We start from the raw sequence: 17,228 nt of genomic DNA, 5'->3' as shown, positions 1-17,228 counted from the left end.
ATTAATTTTGCTAATAACTAATCTCTGTCTAAGAATTTGGTTAATCACCTTCAATAGAATCTCTCTTTCTAATTACATTTTTTTTTCTATATACAAGATTCAAACTTACACCTTACTTAAGGTGACCAAATCTAGTATCATTTGGATTAATGACTTATTAGTAGTAACATATTATTTGACACACTATTATTAATTAAAAATTTATTAAAAAAATCATGAGAGAGACTCATCAACTAAGAGGGAGATTAAAAAATGTAATTGTTAATAAATATTAATCAATGATAAAAGCGTAATAGTAATATTTTTCTTTAGACATTTATTCTCTATATTTACATAGTAATAATCCAAGCGCAAATATTAAATAACTAGCTTTTTTTTATCAGAGTATGAGAATAAGTGTAAAAAATAATATTCATTTGGCTTAAAAATTAACTTATGAATCACAAAATAAAGAAGACAAGTAGTTATGTAAGAATGAAAAACAGGTTTTTTCATTTAAAAAATAAGGAATTCAATTTGTTCTCGGTACTAATGAAGATTGACTCTGGTAAAAAGTTATTCTTGTGACCGGGTGAAAGGGAGAGCTCCATACTTCTAAAATGAGTAAACCATATTTTAATTTTTGAGATTATAAGCATCAACCATTTTAATTTTTAAATTTTACTTACAACATTCTAACTTTAGTTTCTAACTTTACAAAAGTTATTTATTCTAGTTTTCTACTATTATTTGATATAAAAAGGACTAAAATAATAGCATTTTATAATGTTAGTAATTGAAGTTAAGATTTTGTAAAGACAAATATATAGTTACTTTTTGGTACATAATTTTACAGTTTAAGAGTATGACATGGAGTTTTGCTTTACCAAACCAAAATTCTAAGACATGGAGTTTAAGAGTACGAGTTAAATCAACAAGGATCGTATATATAGTACAATAAAACATCTCTTCTAAATCCGTGGAGTTACGATTGGGGTACTATACACGTGGACGAAATTTTCTCCAATATTCTCTCTAATTAAATTAAGAAAACTCCAAATTCAGATTGTGATTGAAATTAAAGTTGATGGGCTTTGTCAGATTCTATAATCTAGCTAAAAAGAGTACATTGCAAGTTTACCATCCAATCAACATAGCTTTGCATAGCAAAAGCAAATCAAGAAAAAACTGAATTTAAATTTAACCTTAAAAAAGCCACAATAGAGCAAAAAATGATTGGTGTAACCCTTCTACCTAAAACAAACCGAAACTAAAAAAGAACATTTGCAGGAGGTATAAGATGGCATTACACCATTGAATGTTATTAACTTCTTCATCCACTTCCACAACTCAAAATGGTACGAATAAACTTTTCATTTATATTTGAAAACCAAATTTTATTCGATCTTACTTATCTTTTTCTTGATCATAAATTTGATTGTTTGTTTGTTATTTGCATAACATGTCTATTTCAGATTCTTCTGATCTTCCTCGGATGATGATGCTCCAACTATGCTACATGTGAAGGGATTTCTGAAAATAACTTGAGGTAGCTAGAGAAGATCACCTTCATTGAATGGTTATTATAATTGATTAGCTATGTAATTGATGCCTAATTTGATAAACAGGAAGAGAAAAAGATTGCAACAAGTTATGATCAAAAAGGGAGATGGAGAATGATATGGAGGGTGTGCATTGGTGCAACATATGCTTAAAAATGGTGAACCCAATGAATGATGCAGAGAACATGTGCCCATTTTGTGAGACAGAATTTTCTGAGGTAATGGACAACCTAAGGGACCAGAATGAGGTCATTGACTTAAGGTCAGCTTGGGTGTTCTCACTCTATGCCCCAATTTTTCTTGGTCTAATGGGTGCTTTCAGCCCTTCTCTTGCAAGAATTGCTCCACATGGAGGCAGCACCTCAAGGGGGGAGGAAGAGGTTGAGCAAGAGAGGGAGAATGAGCTTGTGCTGGGGAGAAGGAGAAGAACTTCAACCTACATGATGCACCTTTTTCGCGGTCTTCATGTGAGGATGGTGTCTGAATTTGAAAGCCTTGAGGAAACTAGGAGCATGGATAGTAGTAGTATCCTAGTGATTGATCCATTCAATGAGGGTGCATTGATTGTGAGAGGGCCTAACTTGAACCACACAAGTAGTCCAAGTGAGAGCACGGCTGTTGGAAGCTCCTTGAATGACCTTGTGGTGGGATCTGGGTTTGATATGCTGCTGCAGCATTTGGCACAGATTGGCCCTGGAGGGTATGCAAGTGTTAACCCTCCAGCGCAGAAGGCTGCAATTGAGGCAATGCCTAGTGTGACTAGTGAGGAGAAGCTGCAGTGCACAGTGTGCTTGGAGGATGTTGAGATTGGGAGTGAGGCAAAGGAGATGCCATGTAAGCATAAGTTCCATGGTGACTGCATTGTGTCATGGCTCAAGCTTCATGGTTCTTGTCCAGTTTGCAGGTTTCAGTTGCCATCTGAGGATTCTAATGTTGAAGCCAATGTGGGAATGGGAAATGGGGAACATCAGATTCAGAACAGTGAGATAGTCAGAGCTGGAGAAGAGAGACCAAGAAATGGAAGGAGGAATTGGTTTCCAGTGCTGCAGTCATTCAACAATTTCCTTCCTTCTCCTTGATCAATACTTTGTTGGGTTTTAAATTGCGGTTGTGGTTGTGGTTGAGGTTGCAATCCTTTATATTATAGGAAATTGTGGACAAATGCGATCGATGTCTTTGTGATTGCGGTTGCAGAAATTATAAAAACTTTGACTTTGTGACTGAAATTGTGGTTGCGGACTGTTTTTTAAAACCTTTTGTGGGGTATAGTCATCCTCACCCTCAGCAAGCATGAACAGCTAAATCTACATAATTGTCATGCTTCTTAAATCTTTACAAATTGTACATGTGTTTTAGATTTCCTAGTCTGCCTTTCTTGTACCATTCAAATATGTATATGTTTGTAAATATGTGCAAAAAAAGAGAGAATAAATTTTAGTTGTATTTTCTACTAAATTGAGTGCATTTTTTTTGCTTTACCAATCTAAACAGAAAATGAGCATGGTGCCAGTTCGAATTTTAGTAGTAATTCCCGGGTATATACCGTCAGATTAATTTTATAAATTACAATCACTGGTCATTTTAGGTTCTGAATTATAAAAGAACAACTTTAATTACTTGAATATTGCAAATGTTAATCGTTTCGGTCATGATGTTAAAGGTCTGTCAATTTGATCCCTTAGTAACTTTAGCATTTATCAGTCTTTTTAGCTCTTAATATAACTTTGGTTCACACCAAACAATTTGGTCTCCACTATTGTTGTATATCATTATCAGTCAATTTGGTCTCTTACTTCAAGGACTAAATTGACTTAAAATTGTCAAAATCAAGAACTAAATCAACCATGGTGTGAATCATTAGGATCGACTTAATGGTAGGAGTTGGAATAATATATAATTATACAATGATCTTAAGTTCAAACTTTTTTACTGTCTTTGTAATTTCTATTCATGAAAAAAATAATGATGCTGTCAATTTGAGATATTAGATTGGATGTTACAAAATTTAGGCACTAAATTTGCTTTCTGTAATATCAAAAACTGAATTGAGTAATTCTCAACAATTTCGGGACTAGTTCAGTATATTATTCTTTATTTGTAACATGAGAGGTCATCTTCAATTAAATCATAAAGAGAGCAAAAGCTGTTATATGAAAACTTGAACTAGTAAGAGAGTAAAAACAAACCTAAAACTAAAACGTGCAAAACACAAAACAAGGGATTAGTCCTAATATTCTCGTGTCTTCAGTTAACATCCAATATCTTGATCACAGTAGCAGACTCAACTCGGTGCAGTGCTACAACAGAGTCTCCAAGCTTGCAAAGCTCAGTTTTCTTTGCATATGCAAGAGCAAACTCTATGGTTTCTTCTGTTGACTCACTCTGTGAAGCTCCACAAGAACCTGTGCCCAAAACAGGTATTAGACCTCTGTAGATAAGGCTATGCCTTGCTGGGGTTTCCTCACTGCAGAACCATTGAAAGGAATCTGTTGTTATCTCAGGAACTACCACAGACAGAATAGGCATGCTGGGTCTATACTTTGCCACAAGTTTTGAAGTGGTTCCACCTCTAGTTAGCACTAGGATGAGAGCAGCATTGATACAATTTGCAGTCCTAACTGCAGCTGAAGCCATGCTCTCCAAAGGACTCATTGGAGTTGGAGATGTTTCCATTATTCTCTTGAATAGATCACCATAGTCTATGAAACTCTCTGCCTCGGAACAAATTCTAGCCATGGTTTGGACAGCAATGTCTGGATAGGCTCCTGCAGCAGTTTCCCCACTAAGCATAACACAGTCTGTGCCATCAAGAACTGCATTGGCAACATCGGTGGCCTCGGCTCGCGTCGGCCGAGGAGATTTGATCATGGACTCTAACATCTGGGTGGCTGTCACCACAGGCTTGCCTTGTATGTTTGACTTGTGTATCATAACTTTCTGAGCAAGAAAGATCTTCTCAATCGGAATTTCCATTCCCAGGTCACCTCTTGCCACCATGAATGCATCTGAATTTGCCAGTATTTCATCAAAATTGGCAATGCCCTCTTGATTTTCAACCTAACAAAAACAAGAAGACAACAAATAAGCACAACATGAGACTATGGGAGATTAATCAACTTATTGTGTATAGGAAACTTTGTTTCTTATTTTTAAAACTATTGTTTTTATCCATAGACATATTCAACATAGTGTTTTAAAACTGAAAATCAAACATTATTTCTGGTTTAACTTTATTTCTGGTTTTCTTGAACCAAAAAAGATTGATAATTTTAATAGGAGATTTGACAATAAGAAAGGATGGATACCTTGGACATGAGAAGTATGCTTTTTGCATGCTTTCCAAGTAGATTCCTGACCTCCACCAGGTCTGAACCTTTTCTAACAAAAGAGAGAGCAATGATGTCAATCTTGTTAGGAACCCCCCACTGCAGAATGTCCTCCTTGTCCTTCTCTGTCAAGGTTGGAAGATCAACAATCACTCCAGGAAGGTTAACATTCTTCCTCTCCCCCAGAACTGCAGAATTTTCGCACCGACATCGAACCAAGCCATTCTCCTTGTCACATTCCATGACAGTAAAACTGATTGTCCCATCAGCACACAGAACATTGCTCCCTGGACTCAAATGGTGTGCCAACTTCTTGTAGCTCATACTGATCATGCTCTCATCACCCTTTATGCTGTAATCAGTTGTGACTGTGATCTCTTGACCTCTATGGATTTGTATGGGCTTTCCTTCTTTCAAGAACCCAGTTCGGATCTCTGGACCCTGCCATGTTTCCAACACACACCACATATGTCACGTAATCAATCATTCTCAAATAAAGAACATTAACAAGAAAAAGAATTTGAATAAACAATGCAACATCATGTAGAAAGGGACAAAACTTAGATATAATTAGTATTATTCTCCGGTTAGAATCAAAGTTTTACCTCTTAAATATACATTTATATTTAATGCAGATTCATGATATAAAATTTTAACTTTGATTTGAGAAAAACGACAAAAATTTACTAAAGTCGATTTACTGATAGAGATTGAAATAGTATATGTTGAGTCCTACTTTCGAAACATGTCACTATGGTTGTAATTCTAAAGGATAAAAACAAAACCATATAATAGTAATACCGAAAGAACTGTATCTAGATTTTGTCGAAAAGAAAAACATACAAAAGTTGTAAAGTTCCAAACCTTGGTATCCAACATGACAGCACATAGAATGCCAGTGTTGCTCATTGCAGTTCTGAGATTATCAAGGGTCTCTTGGTGGTAAGAGTGAGAACCATGAGAGAAGTTGAAGCGAGCCACGTTCATCCCTGCCTTGAGAAGCTTCTCTAGCATCTCCACTGACCTACTTGATGGTCCCAAAGTGCACACAATCTTGGTTTTGGGCTTCACACTCTCTCTCCCCATTGTTCCACCCACTACCAGCACCTTTTCCATTCCTCCCTTAGATATCAAAGTCTTGTGCTCTCCCTGCAATGTATGAAATTAAAACAAGGAAGAACTTTATAATTTATATTAATAAAAATTAAAAGGGGTTAATCAAAGAACAATTTTTTGACACACAAGGAATATATAGGTACATGGCAGGGTCAAGATGCTGCAAAACTTCTTTGACAAATTAGCTTTGGCTTGAAATCCAAGCAATTTTGTCCATGCAATTTATGTGCTTTCGTTAGACAAATGATTATGGACGATCAACTTTTGATGGTTGAAACTTTGAAATAGAATATGCTCTTCCGAAAGTACACATGTGACGAATAAATAAATAACTCGAATATAATTAATATACCATGTAAGTTGCTTCCCGAAGAATGTTCATACTCAAAGCAAGAACCCACTAATTTAGTTCACTTGATCGAGAACGTTGCGCAAATTATTATAAATCCTTGATCCTAAGTTTGATTCCAATGAATAAAAAAAGAACTCAATTTGCAGGAGTGAATTGGAGTAAAACGTGAGACGATCCCTTATATATAAGCATTGGATAAATCTTCTAGCCATGCATCTCGTAGAAAGATGATAATGCAATATAATTTTGATTACTAATTAGATTACGATTTATCGAATTAAAGAAAAAAGATTACAATTAATTAAATCGTTATAAGATTGTTACCTGATCTTTATTTAATCTATATATCTATAAATGACAACGGATAATGAGTTTTAAGTTTTAACTACGCGCCGCTAAAAAAAAAAGGTTTTAATTTCCGCCTATGTATTTCAAAGCTAAGCGAAGTCCCCGCTTCTGTTTTTTATTTACAATTTTGTAATCCTTTCTCACACTATTATTTAATTTTAATTTTTAAATTTGAATTTTGAATCCTTGTATACATTGGAAATGAAATGTCTTTCTTTTCTCTAGATAATCGAATTTTAATGTTATCGTAAGCATAATACATCCTAATTAAAATTTTACACACCATAACAATAAAGATTGTTACCCTTTGTGGAAAAAATAAAATTAGACTATCAACTATAAAAAAAAAATTAAAAATTTTAAAATAACTATTGTATCGTCCAATTTGACTATGTGAAGTTGACCTTCTCTTACTCGTTTATATTGAGTCTCTAGTTCATCATCATAAAGTGAAATCTTATATAGTTAATTCCTAATGGGTAACAGAATATCTTGACATAAATATCTTTTAGAATTTCGTAATTAGATACATTATATTTAGTTAAGGGAATATTTTCACTTATTGAAAACAATTAATCAATAACAATATTTCTACACAATCACTAAAATATATCTTTAGAATATCATATAACATTATCTCTAAACTTAGATAATATCAATCACCTATATATGGACATTATGTATCATTCTTCCCTAATTTTAGAATAAAATAAAATCAAGTTTTTTTATTTCAAATATTTTTAGAACAAAATATATATTAAAGTTGTCAAAATGGGTTATAGTCCGTGGGCCAACCCGACCCACCTTAAAAACGAGCCGAATTAGACCAAAAAAATGAAAATTTTCATAATAGGTCAAAAAATGTAACTCAACCCACCTAGGTTAAACCCGTGGTGAGTTGGTCTGTCTGCCTAACCCACTTACACTCCCATTAACCTAAGTCACTAACAACCCACTTAACCATTTATTATTATATATTATTATTTTAATAAGATACCATTTTTTATAGATAAAGATAAAGTTGATCTTAAATAACATGAGATTGCTATAAATTTATCTACTCAAGCCTTCAATGAAGTTTAATATTGATGAATAATCACTCTCATGAAAGGATTTTTATTTTTTTGTTTTGATTATTTAAAGTTGTACACTTTTTAAGTTAAGTTTAATGTTGTATGCATGATACTTAGTTTAACAATTTTTACTTAAATTAGAGATTATTTTAAATTAATTTTTTTAAAAAAATTAGGTGGGTTAGTGGGCAACCTGTTTAGCCCACCAACTCGTGGCTGGTTAGGTCGGATTAAAAAATTTTGGACATTAAAGTTGGTGGGTCTAGCTATATCAATCCACATAAAAAGTAAGTTGAGGTTGGCCGAGCCAAACGAGCGGATTGACCTATTTTCATAGTTCTAGTAAATTAGGGTTTAAGTTATTAATTATATTATAATTAGAATAATATATAAAATTTAATAAATAAGAAAGAACTTGAAATATTATTATTTAACTTGTATTTTTAGTTTAATGTATAATTTTAAATTTGTTACTTTATTATTGTTTTAATTTCAACTATTTAACTACTAACATAATTAGTTTATATTTTAATAATTATAAAAATGAAAATATAAAAAATAAAATCTTACTTTAATTTATACATATTAATTTCAACATACACACATATATATTAATTAAATATATATTTGCTGTAATAAAAAAAATACAGAACTGAGTAAGGGAGTTACCCTCGACCCTAATTTTCTAAGTCAAGGAAACCCGCACTTGAATTTGAACACGATCAAAACAAGATACAAAGAGACACTTAAACTCATTTACAAGTCATGAATATTATGCCTTTTAAACAAAAGTGAAAACTACTGATAAATACATAATACTGTTTGTGGTGGAATTCGTTTTATGAGTTCTTTGTTTTTGAACTAGCACGAAACCGTTTCAATTTAGGTATTTTATAGTGAAGTTGTTACTCGTTTAAGAATGGAAATATGAGACAGAGTTAATTAATAAATGTTTGTCCAGATTTTCATGAAGGATGATTAAACAATAATTTGCATGCATATAGATACTCAATTGAACAGAATGAACAACAAATACATTTGCAATACAAATCATTGTCTAATCATAGTGATCACGTTACACTTTTAGAATTAACAACCTACGAACTACGGAATTAAAAGACTACACTAACACTAGTAAAAGAAAGAAAAAGTGGCCAAGAAATGGTCATACCCAGCAATTTCATGCATGAAAGCCATATACGCAGGCGGTGAGTGCTTGAGAGTTCAAGTATGAAATTTCCGACCTTCGTGAAGGGATATGCCTCTCCTATTTATAGAGACCCTCGAGAGCAGTTATTTTTGTGTAAATGCGTTGTGGGCGCATAATCGTTGTCCACTACTTCCATTACGTGGGCTGAAAATATAACTCCTCGTAACCGTTCGCCCACGTCTTTATTCCTTCGACCAGGTAACTACCTAACTTGCTCAAAACCTCCCGTAACTACCTTTCACATCTTTTGATCCACCCTCGAATAGGCTCGCTCACTGTCCCTTGATATTCCTTTTGGAAATACTTCCAATCTTTTCGACTTCGAGTGATTTCACACAATACGTTTCTCGAGTGATCCTAACAAATACCCAACACTGTCATCCCCTCGGCACAACATGGAAAGCAACCCGAAAGTTGTCTCCCAAATAAAGTTGCCCATCCAACCGCATGATATCCTTTTACCGGCCGAGAATTGTCGGTAGAAAATCTTCGATCCAAAGTTTTAGATCTTCCTTCATCAGTTCTCAAAATTGCCAATGGTGATTGTACATGTAAAACAAATATTGATGTGAAAGTTAACAAGTAATTGAAGTATTACGAGTGATATGTAAAGTCACATATCTTTTATATATATATATATATAAATGAAAGAATGTTACTATTAAAATTTTGATCATTTGAATAGATTTGAGACTTTATTATTGTGCAACGATAATTTCTATCATGATTTAGGAGAATGTCCAATTAGGCTGAGAACTTTTCAACCAGAACGAATATTATTAGTCAAGACACACTACAAGAAAAATGACTTATGCCTACACACAAAAAATGTCACTAAAAATCTAAATTTCATAGGTAAAAGTATCATGGACTTTGACCTACACACATTGAAGTTGTCAACTTTGAGGGGGCATATAGCTACAACTAATAGCCTATCACTATAAGTTTTACCTATAGACATAATTTTACCTACAACTACATTTGACTGTCACTATAAGAGCTACCTACAATTTGTATGCGTGGGTAAAAGTCATTGACTTATATTTACACTCCCTACTATAGGTAAATACCATTAAGTTGTACTTACATGTTATGACCGTAGGTAAAAGTCATTAACTTAGTCTTATATGCTCTGACTATAGGTAAAAGTATTTTTTATTTTATTTATTATTATTACTATTATTATTATTATTATTGTACCTATATATATATATATATATATATATATATATATATATATAATATCTCTTATAGAGAATATGTGTACTCTATACGAAGTGTAGTTCAAATTTTATTATTATCTTGTATACAAATAAAAAAAAGTTAAATTTCATTAACTGATATATTGATATATCTAATTTAATATTTTGTTCTTGCTTAAATTTCATTAAATAATAAAAATTATATATACAAAACATAAAAACAAAGGAAAAGATAAGTAAATGACTTGACAAAAGTTGTTTTTTTTATCTATATTAAAATAACATGAAAATTTTTACTTATTCACATACCGAGTGAAAACTTGGAGAACTAGAAGGGTTTGGCACATTCACTGTCAAGCATTCTGCATTGCACTTGGCAATATTATCATTATCTGGTTCTTGGCTTACAGATGTAAAACTGCGATCAGATATATAGCCATTGACTTTACCCCTAGAAAATGTTGTAAGGGCCTCTAAGGGATAAAAAAGTGCCATGACTATGGTATTTGCCAAATCTTTGATTTTGACTATCCTTAAGATGCAACAAAGTAAGTAGAGAGAAGTGACAACACCACTTTGCATGTCCTGGATTAATGTGCTACTAAACATTAATAAGAACACACTGTATAATATTAAATCAAAATCCATCCAAGAAAGATCTTTTAGAGATCCTTGAACAGATGCAAATTAGATCACAGTGAACATAGAAACCAGAAAATGAAGTTTCATACATTAACATCCAGTAATCTCAGGGAAGGAAGAAGAATTGGAAAAATCAGAAGCATCAGAATGCTGTCTGTTATTAGCCTCCCAACATCAGGAATTCCAGCAGAGATAACGTCACTAAAGTAATACAGGTTATCCTCAATTTCATCTACAGCATCAATAATTGCAGAGGTTGAATCTGGACCTGGATTTCTGTCTCAGTAACAATAATTTCTCTATCAGGAAAAAAGGAAATCTGAAGTTAATATACTAAAGAGAAAAGAAGCAATGATGTCTTACTTCAGTGTCTCAGAGACCAGTCTATTTAAATCCATACATTGATTCCTAAAGAATGAAACCAGGTTTGAGAAGTAATCAGTGTGAGGTGCGCTGGCTATATATCTATTAACACATTCATCCCCAACTGAAAATTGCACAGACAATTGTCAGAAAATTTAGTATTTTGCATCGTAACATAACTGAGTTCAGGAAAGAAACTTGGAGGGAGAAAGGCCACATAAAACAGTAAATCTTAGTATCTTACCATGATAAACATTAAGGGTCACAGTATGGACAGCAGTACGAACCATGCTCTCCTCATGAAAGGCAAAGCGTATTGCTTCAACATAGAGTGGAAATGAAACTATTTCATCCTAAATGCATAGAAAAGTAGAGTAAAAACCTTTGGACATGTAGAAAACAAAGGCAGAATTATCTGATATCTCCTTCACAACCAAATTGAATTACCGATTAAAAACAGATGGCCAACATAAAAATTAATAATCTCACAAAATGGCTGTTACACTAACCAAAAGACCCAGAGAGTAGAAAACTTACATTGCGAGTCTTCACAAGAAGAGAAATTGTATTCTTGTTCAATTTTCCACTTATTGCTCTTCAATGACCAAAAGACATTTAACCAAACAGTATTAATATATCAACAGATAAGCTTACAAATTTTCACACTTTGAGGAAACAAATTAAGGAAATTCATCCTAGTTTTGACTTCTGATTGAGTGGAAGCCACAAGAGACGTACCAGAGTCTCCAAATTAACACAAATTGCTTGGTCAGATGACCCAAAATCAAGCTATAACAGATCCAGCAGCCAGACCAATAACTAAGAATAATACACTCACAATCCCTGAGGTCTCTGCATGCTGCAACTTTACAACTTTAGGAATCAGAACCATCAATACACTGGTTAGGTAGCCATTAGTAAGCCCCAACAGGCAAGTCAGTATCGTCACAGGATTCTCGGTCCGGAAGAATTTTGGACCATGCAAGCACCCTAAGAAGAGAGGGAAAAACAGCAATCTTGCTATGCAACCACCTGCTGCAATATTTGCATTCTTTAGGAGGTAAACTGCAGTCAGACACTTGCCAACAAGATCAAACACATTGTAGCCCGCAATTAGGATAATTGGATACCAATCCTTAAGAATTTCAGAGTGCACATCCTCTGTAATGTAGCCGGGAAATATTGCAAGAGTCACAATATAGATGATCACAATGCCAAACCCATACCACTTGATTCTTCCCACAATGTTCAATACCGTTGACCTCTAGACAGCTCCAGTCAGGGGACCATTGTTTTCATTTGCAGTCAATGCCTCAACCTTAAGTTCATTGTAGTACTTCATTACAGGAAGTTTGTGCACCATGTTGTACAAAACCATGCATATGAACACAATCACAATTGATACAGAGAAGTAGAGATTTGCACTCTTTTGCAGGCCAGAAGCATCTTGTGGGTAAACAGCTTTTGTAAATATCCTCAGGATAGAAACAAGCACCCCTGCAGTCCAAACATCCAAAATGAAAAGAGAGAACCATTCATCCACTCGAATTTCAGTAAATATAACAAAGACTTCTCAAAACCATTTTGCTTATAAACCTAAAACCACTATATTAATGTGCTTCAGAATTAAGGTACAAAAAACTATAACCATGAAATAGAACTATCACATCCAATTGAACTCTTAATTGGTTTATATTGTCTAACCAAGAGATAACCTGACTGACAACATACAGTTTCAACTCAGAATCAAGCTACATTTTTTTTTTCTTCTGTTTAATCATTCTTTAATTTATCACCCGTAATAAGAAAATGAATGCTTAAGCAAAGGAGAGTTAGGACATCCCCTGATAAAATGCTGACAACTAAATAAGAAATACTACTAACTAAGAGAAAGGACCAATCTTTGTCTTGATTATAAATAAGGGAGGAACATGATTGGCAACTAGCATCATGGAAACAAGACAAGGGATTTGTTGCTTCAAAGAAACTAAGGCTCTAAATGATACCTACAGAACACAGCTCCATGCAATTTGATCATTATAAATACGAAAAATGTTAACACCACATACTCTAGCGCTCTTTTTTAAGTTTTAAACACACTCTTTATTATCAGCTAAATACGTTGTAAATCACAAAATTGGCTCGGCCGCACTCCTAGTTTAATGAACCCTAACTCATACTTTTAAATTTTCAATAAATTCTTAACCAATAATAGTGTGTTACTATCTCCTAGCAAAACAAATCCTTCAAACTCTACCTTGCAACTAATAGAATCCAAATCAACAAGCAAAATAGTCCGGCAAGTTAGACAAGCAGAAAGTTCAAAAGTCGAAACTCTTCACTTCAATTCAATTTTACAGAATACAGGTCTCAGGCAAAGAAAGAAAGGCAGAATTGAATCATGGATCGCCAGAACGAGAAATGCGGATTTTATTTTAATTTAATTTTTGTTGAATTAGGTGCATTTACGAGAACATGCAATTGGGCGGATTTGGAATGCAAACCTGAGTTGATCCAAGGAAAAACGATCTCTGGATCTCCAGAAGGAAAACCACATGGTTGTGCGAATCAGAGCGCGGAATTGAGCTCACTGAAATTCATGCTGAATCGAATTCGAAACTGCTCGATCCTTCCGAGCAGCTTCTGGAGGAAGAGAGAGAGTAGGGTTTTCGAAGGATCGTGACGAGAGAGACTGTCACCGAACGAAGCAGGAACACTTGGCCTTGGATTAACGAACTAGGTAGAAGTTGAAGAATTTCAAGGAAAACTTGAAAAAGTGATGCAAGTTGTCTTAGTTATAATTAATTAACAAAACAACAAAGAATGCCAACCGGGATCAGGTTTGAACACCCTCCTTCTCTTGGCCCAATGTGTATGAACCGATTTGAGTAATTTTAATTTTTCAAAACATCAAGAATTTTTTTTTAAATTGTATTTTTATTTTTTAATAAAATAAATATTAATTATTGATTAAAATATATACAAACAAATATTTTTTATATTCTTTTTTTAAAAAATTCATTTCTACAAATAATGTTTTGGGCTCACACAATGCAGTATATATATAAACTTTTCAATGTTTTAATTATTGATTTATTAATTGATACATTTTTATTTAATTTATTAATTAATTATTTTTTAAAGATTGGTTATTTAATTCTAATTTTTATTATATATTCTGTATTGATATTAATTTTCTATGAAATTAATTAGTCTTATATATAATTATTTATTTATTTTACATGGATTTTTATTTATATTAATTAACTGTAGGTATAAATTTTGTAAATATTTTACCTACTTAAAGTAGTAGTAGGTATAAGTCTTTGAAGGTTTTTACCTACATTGACAATTTGTTGGTAGAAGAATTTTAAGTTATATTGAATTTTGCCTACACCAAACAAAAGTGGGTATAGATTTTTGAGTTATACCTACATTAAATATTTGTAGGTAAATTTCTTTTTATAGTTTTACCTACACTAATTCAGGTCTATAGTTAAAAGTGTCTGTAGGCATAGGTTATTTTTTTTGTAGTGACAAGTACTACTCAAGTTGTTGAAGTCCTTTTCTAAGGTCGAGAACCGATAATATCTTAGGTCCAAAACCTATCCAGACGGTCATTCCAATCCGATTTTGTTGTTTACCAGTTCCTCCAGCTTCCACACGTCACCATATTTCATCTCCTTCTTTGTACTATCGCATATTCTTCTTTGAATAGACCATTGTTTAAAAGAATATCCACCGTGTATTCTACCTACTTTTTGCCATGCCCATGTGTTGGATCCACTCGAAATTATGGGACTCGAAAAAGATTGATAGCGCTGCCCGAGAAGTAAAATCAACACATGCTGAGTACTTGTGACAAATCTCACGTGAGACGTGGGAGCACTCGAGATAGAATCGAACAAGCAAGTGTTACTCGAGAATAGTTGAAAAATTGAGACTCTCTCAGAACATGGAGGTTAAGCCAAAACGGTTACCAAAAAATCAATCGAAGAAACAAGAAACGTGGGAAGAGCGGTTAAAGGAAGTTATAATTCAAGACCACGTAGCAAATATAGTGGATAGCGGTTATGAGTTAGAGACGTACATGCACAAAATTAACCGCTCTTGATTGCTCTATAAATACAAGGATTACGGACCTTTACAGAGGTCGGAAAAACTCATACTTGAATAGAGCTCTGAAGCACTCTCCGCCTGCGCATATGGCTTTCGTGCACGAAATCGTGTTTGGGTATGGTTGCTTCTTGACCACTCTTCTTTTTTCCTTTGTAGATTAGGATTAGTTTAGTTTAATGTCTCTTGTAAGCACTTAATTTTCATTCACATACGTTTCTGATGATGTTGTGATGTTTACTATTTACGAACCATGATTTGTATTGGGAATATATGTATTGTTCATTCGGTTCATATTTTTGTTTGCGTGCATGAACGTTGCCTGTTAATATTAATTGAGGAACATTTGGAAACAAGTAACTTCTGAGACCTCTACTTTACTCCTAATTCTCAATAACGCGATTATACAGTGAAATACCTAAATTGAAACACATTGTGTGCTAGTCTAAATAAAAAGAACCTTTAAAACGAATCCCACCGCAAACAAATTGGCACGCCCGGTGGGACGCGTTTAATTCAGAACATAATTGGACTAGTTTTAGGTGTGTGAATTGCATGAGATTAAGGAGTGGGAGAACTATGTCTACGTCTAATAACCAAAATGCAAACCATAATAATGCAGATGTAGAACAACCTAACCCTAATCCTGATAGTGCCACCAATGTGACCAGGGGGGCAACGTCTCCTCCTGTGTTGCTCGAAAACAATGTTAGGCAAAATAGTGTCACTCAAGAATTGGTGAATGTTACTAGAAAATACCCCTGGGGCATGCCACAAAATTGGCGTAATACCCAACCTACACGTAGAAATGCCTATACCTTTTTTAGGGACAAACCCACAAGTACACGTATCCCCACAGGGATACAACCCTGGGCCAAATGGTTTGGGTTTTGTCATGCAAGACCCATATCAACATGTAGGGACAAGTCAGGAGGGTTCGCTGATTCGACCAGGGAGTTATATACCTACGGGTATTAGTAACCAAGCCATGATGGCTCTTCGACAACAAATGGACCACAGTAATCATGACATGGTCAATTTGTTGTCAACATAAATGCATAATATTATGACTCCTCTGTATGAATTGATAAATAAAATTGGAGATAAATTAGGTGAGGGGTCACCTTCGAGAGCCATGAGTGGAAATCTGAATGAGATGGAAAATCTTGGGGGGCATGAGAATTTTCACCAGAACGTAGTTCGACCTAATAGAAACCCACAGGATGACTTTGACCAAATGGTAGAGAGGATACTCAATAGACATGGATTCGATATAGGTCGAAATGAACGTCCATATTTTGTGTCAGCCTTCCCTGATTATATCACACAGGTAGAACTACCCCGTGGAGTAAAAGTCCCAAAATTCTCGAAATTCGCGGGAGAATTAACTGAGTCAACAGTGGAACATATAGCTAGGTACGGGGTTGAATGTGGGGATTTAGCAAATAATGAATATTTGAAAATGAAATATTTCCCTAGTTCATTAACCAAGCATGCTTTTACATGGTTTACCACTTTGCCTCCTAATTCGATACATACTTGGGTACAGTTAGAGGGTAGTTTCCATGAGCATTTCTTTAGAGAAGAAACGAAGGTTAGTATAGTTAATATAATGAACATTAAAAGACAAAATAATGAAACGTTAGATGACTATTTAAATAGGTTTAGGCAATTGAAATCTCGATGCTATACTAATATACCTGAACATGAATTAGTTAGTGTTCCGGCCAAAGGGTGGACTAGGGTTTTCTCCTAGATCGTGCCTTAGAGCCAGAGCATTCAAAAGTGTAATCTGCCTTCTCAACTCTAGGGTTTTGGGTTTTATGGTACGTCGTTCATGGGCCTCTTGGGCCCCGAGAATCAAGGGATTTTCCTATCCGTTTTTATCATGATGGCGCGGGGTTAGTGGGGACGAGCTCGGTCGGATTCCGATCGACTG

General features: G+C 34.2%; 3 protein-coding genes and 1 pseudogene across 5 annotated transcripts; 1 reads left to right on the top strand and 3 right to left on the bottom strand.

Annotated features, from left to right (window-relative positions):
• Nucleotides 1–1,222: 1,222 nt before the first annotated feature.
• Nucleotides 1,223–2,996, top strand: LOC109787762 (E3 ubiquitin-protein ligase SIRP1). The gene is made up of 3 exons (XM_020346331.3): nucleotides 1,223–1,337; nucleotides 1,455–1,528; nucleotides 1,608–2,996. The coding sequence occupies exon 3, from the start codon at nucleotides 1,649–1,651 to the stop codon at nucleotides 2,618–2,620; it is 972 nt and encodes a 323-aa protein (XP_020201920.1). The 5' UTR covers nucleotides 1,223–1,337; nucleotides 1,455–1,528; nucleotides 1,608–1,648; the 3' UTR covers nucleotides 2,621–2,996.
• A 562-nt stretch (nucleotides 2,997–3,558) lies between these two features.
• On the bottom strand, nucleotides 3,559–6,473 carry LOC109787759 (pyruvate kinase, cytosolic isozyme). Of its 2 annotated transcripts, none has more exons than XM_029269095.2 (4): nucleotides 6,336–6,473; nucleotides 5,732–6,016; nucleotides 4,847–5,308; nucleotides 3,559–4,598 (listed from the first exon to the last, which is right to left on the bottom strand). In XM_029269095.2, exons 1-4 carry the CDS (start codon nucleotides 6,363–6,365, stop codon nucleotides 3,786–3,788), a joined length of 1,590 nt encoding a protein of 529 aa, XP_029124928.1. In that variant the 5' UTR covers nucleotides 6,366–6,473; the 3' UTR covers nucleotides 3,559–3,785. The 2 variants fall into 2 exon arrangements, with proteins under 2 accessions (XP_029124928.1, XP_020201917.1); XM_020346328.3 differs by lacking the exon at nucleotides 6,336–6,473 and adding an exon at nucleotides 6,127–6,209.
• Nucleotides 6,474–8,789: 2,316 nt separating this feature from the next.
• Nucleotides 8,790–11,993, bottom strand: LOC145959130 (protein TRANSPARENT TESTA 9). Of its 2 annotated transcripts, XM_083077523.1 has the most exons (6): nucleotides 11,912–11,993; nucleotides 11,711–11,768; nucleotides 11,418–11,526; nucleotides 11,174–11,297; nucleotides 10,900–11,086; nucleotides 8,790–10,753 (listed from the first exon to the last, which is right to left on the bottom strand). In XM_083077523.1, exons 3-6 carry the CDS (start codon nucleotides 11,461–11,463, stop codon nucleotides 10,466–10,468), a joined length of 645 nt encoding a protein of 214 aa, XP_082933649.1. In that variant the 5' UTR covers nucleotides 11,464–11,526; nucleotides 11,711–11,768; nucleotides 11,912–11,993; the 3' UTR covers nucleotides 8,790–10,465. The 2 variants fall into 2 exon arrangements, with proteins under 2 accessions (XP_082933649.1, XP_082933651.1); XM_083077525.1 differs by lacking the exons at nucleotides 11,711–11,768; nucleotides 11,912–11,993 and having other exon boundaries at nucleotides 11,418–11,567.
• Nucleotides 11,854–14,853, bottom strand: LOC145954150 (equilibrative nucleotide transporter 1 pseudogene; annotated as a pseudogene).
• Between the last annotated feature and the right edge of the window lie 2,375 nt (nucleotides 14,854–17,228).

Source organism: Cajanus cajan, chromosome 1, assembly GCF_000230855.2.
Source record: "Cajanus cajan strain Asha chromosome 1, NIPB_CcT2T_4, whole genome shotgun sequence".
NCBI classification, from domain to species: Eukaryota; Viridiplantae; Streptophyta; class Magnoliopsida; order Fabales; family Fabaceae; genus Cajanus; species Cajanus cajan.
The sequence above is the reverse complement of the archived record's forward strand: the minus strand, read 5'-3'. Positions and strand labels throughout refer to the sequence as shown.

What these genes read in the sequence shown, in the direction of transcription:
- LOC109787762 (XM_020346331.3), top strand. Translation starts at nt 1,649, where the DNA reads ATGGAGAATGATATGGAGGGTGTGCATTGGTGCAACATATGCTTAAAA.
- LOC109787759 (XM_029269095.2), bottom strand. Translation starts at nt 6,365, where the DNA reads ATGAACATTCTTCGGGAAGCAACTTACATG. An exon ending in TTCGGGAAGCAACTTACATG is followed by an intron (nt 6,017 to 6,335) that starts GTATATTAATTA and finishes CATACATTGCAG; the next exon opens with GGAGAGCACAAGACTTTGAT. An exon ending in CTGTCATGTTGGATACCAAG is followed by an intron (nt 5,309 to 5,731) that starts GTTTGGAACTTT and finishes GAAACATGGCAG; the next exon opens with GGTCCAGAGATCCGAACTGG.
- LOC145959130 (XM_083077523.1), bottom strand. Translation starts at nt 11,463, where the DNA reads ATGGTTCGTACTGCTGTCCATACTGTGACCCTTAATGTTTATCATG. An exon ending in GACCCTTAATGTTTATCATG is followed by an intron (nt 11,298 to 11,417) that starts GTAAGATACTAA and finishes TGCAATTTTCAG; the next exon opens with TTGGGGATGAATGTGTTAAT. An exon ending in TGAGATTACTGGATGTTAAT is followed by an intron (nt 10,754 to 10,899) that starts GTATGAAACTTC and finishes ACATTAATCCAG; the next exon opens with GACATGCAAAGTGGTGTTGT.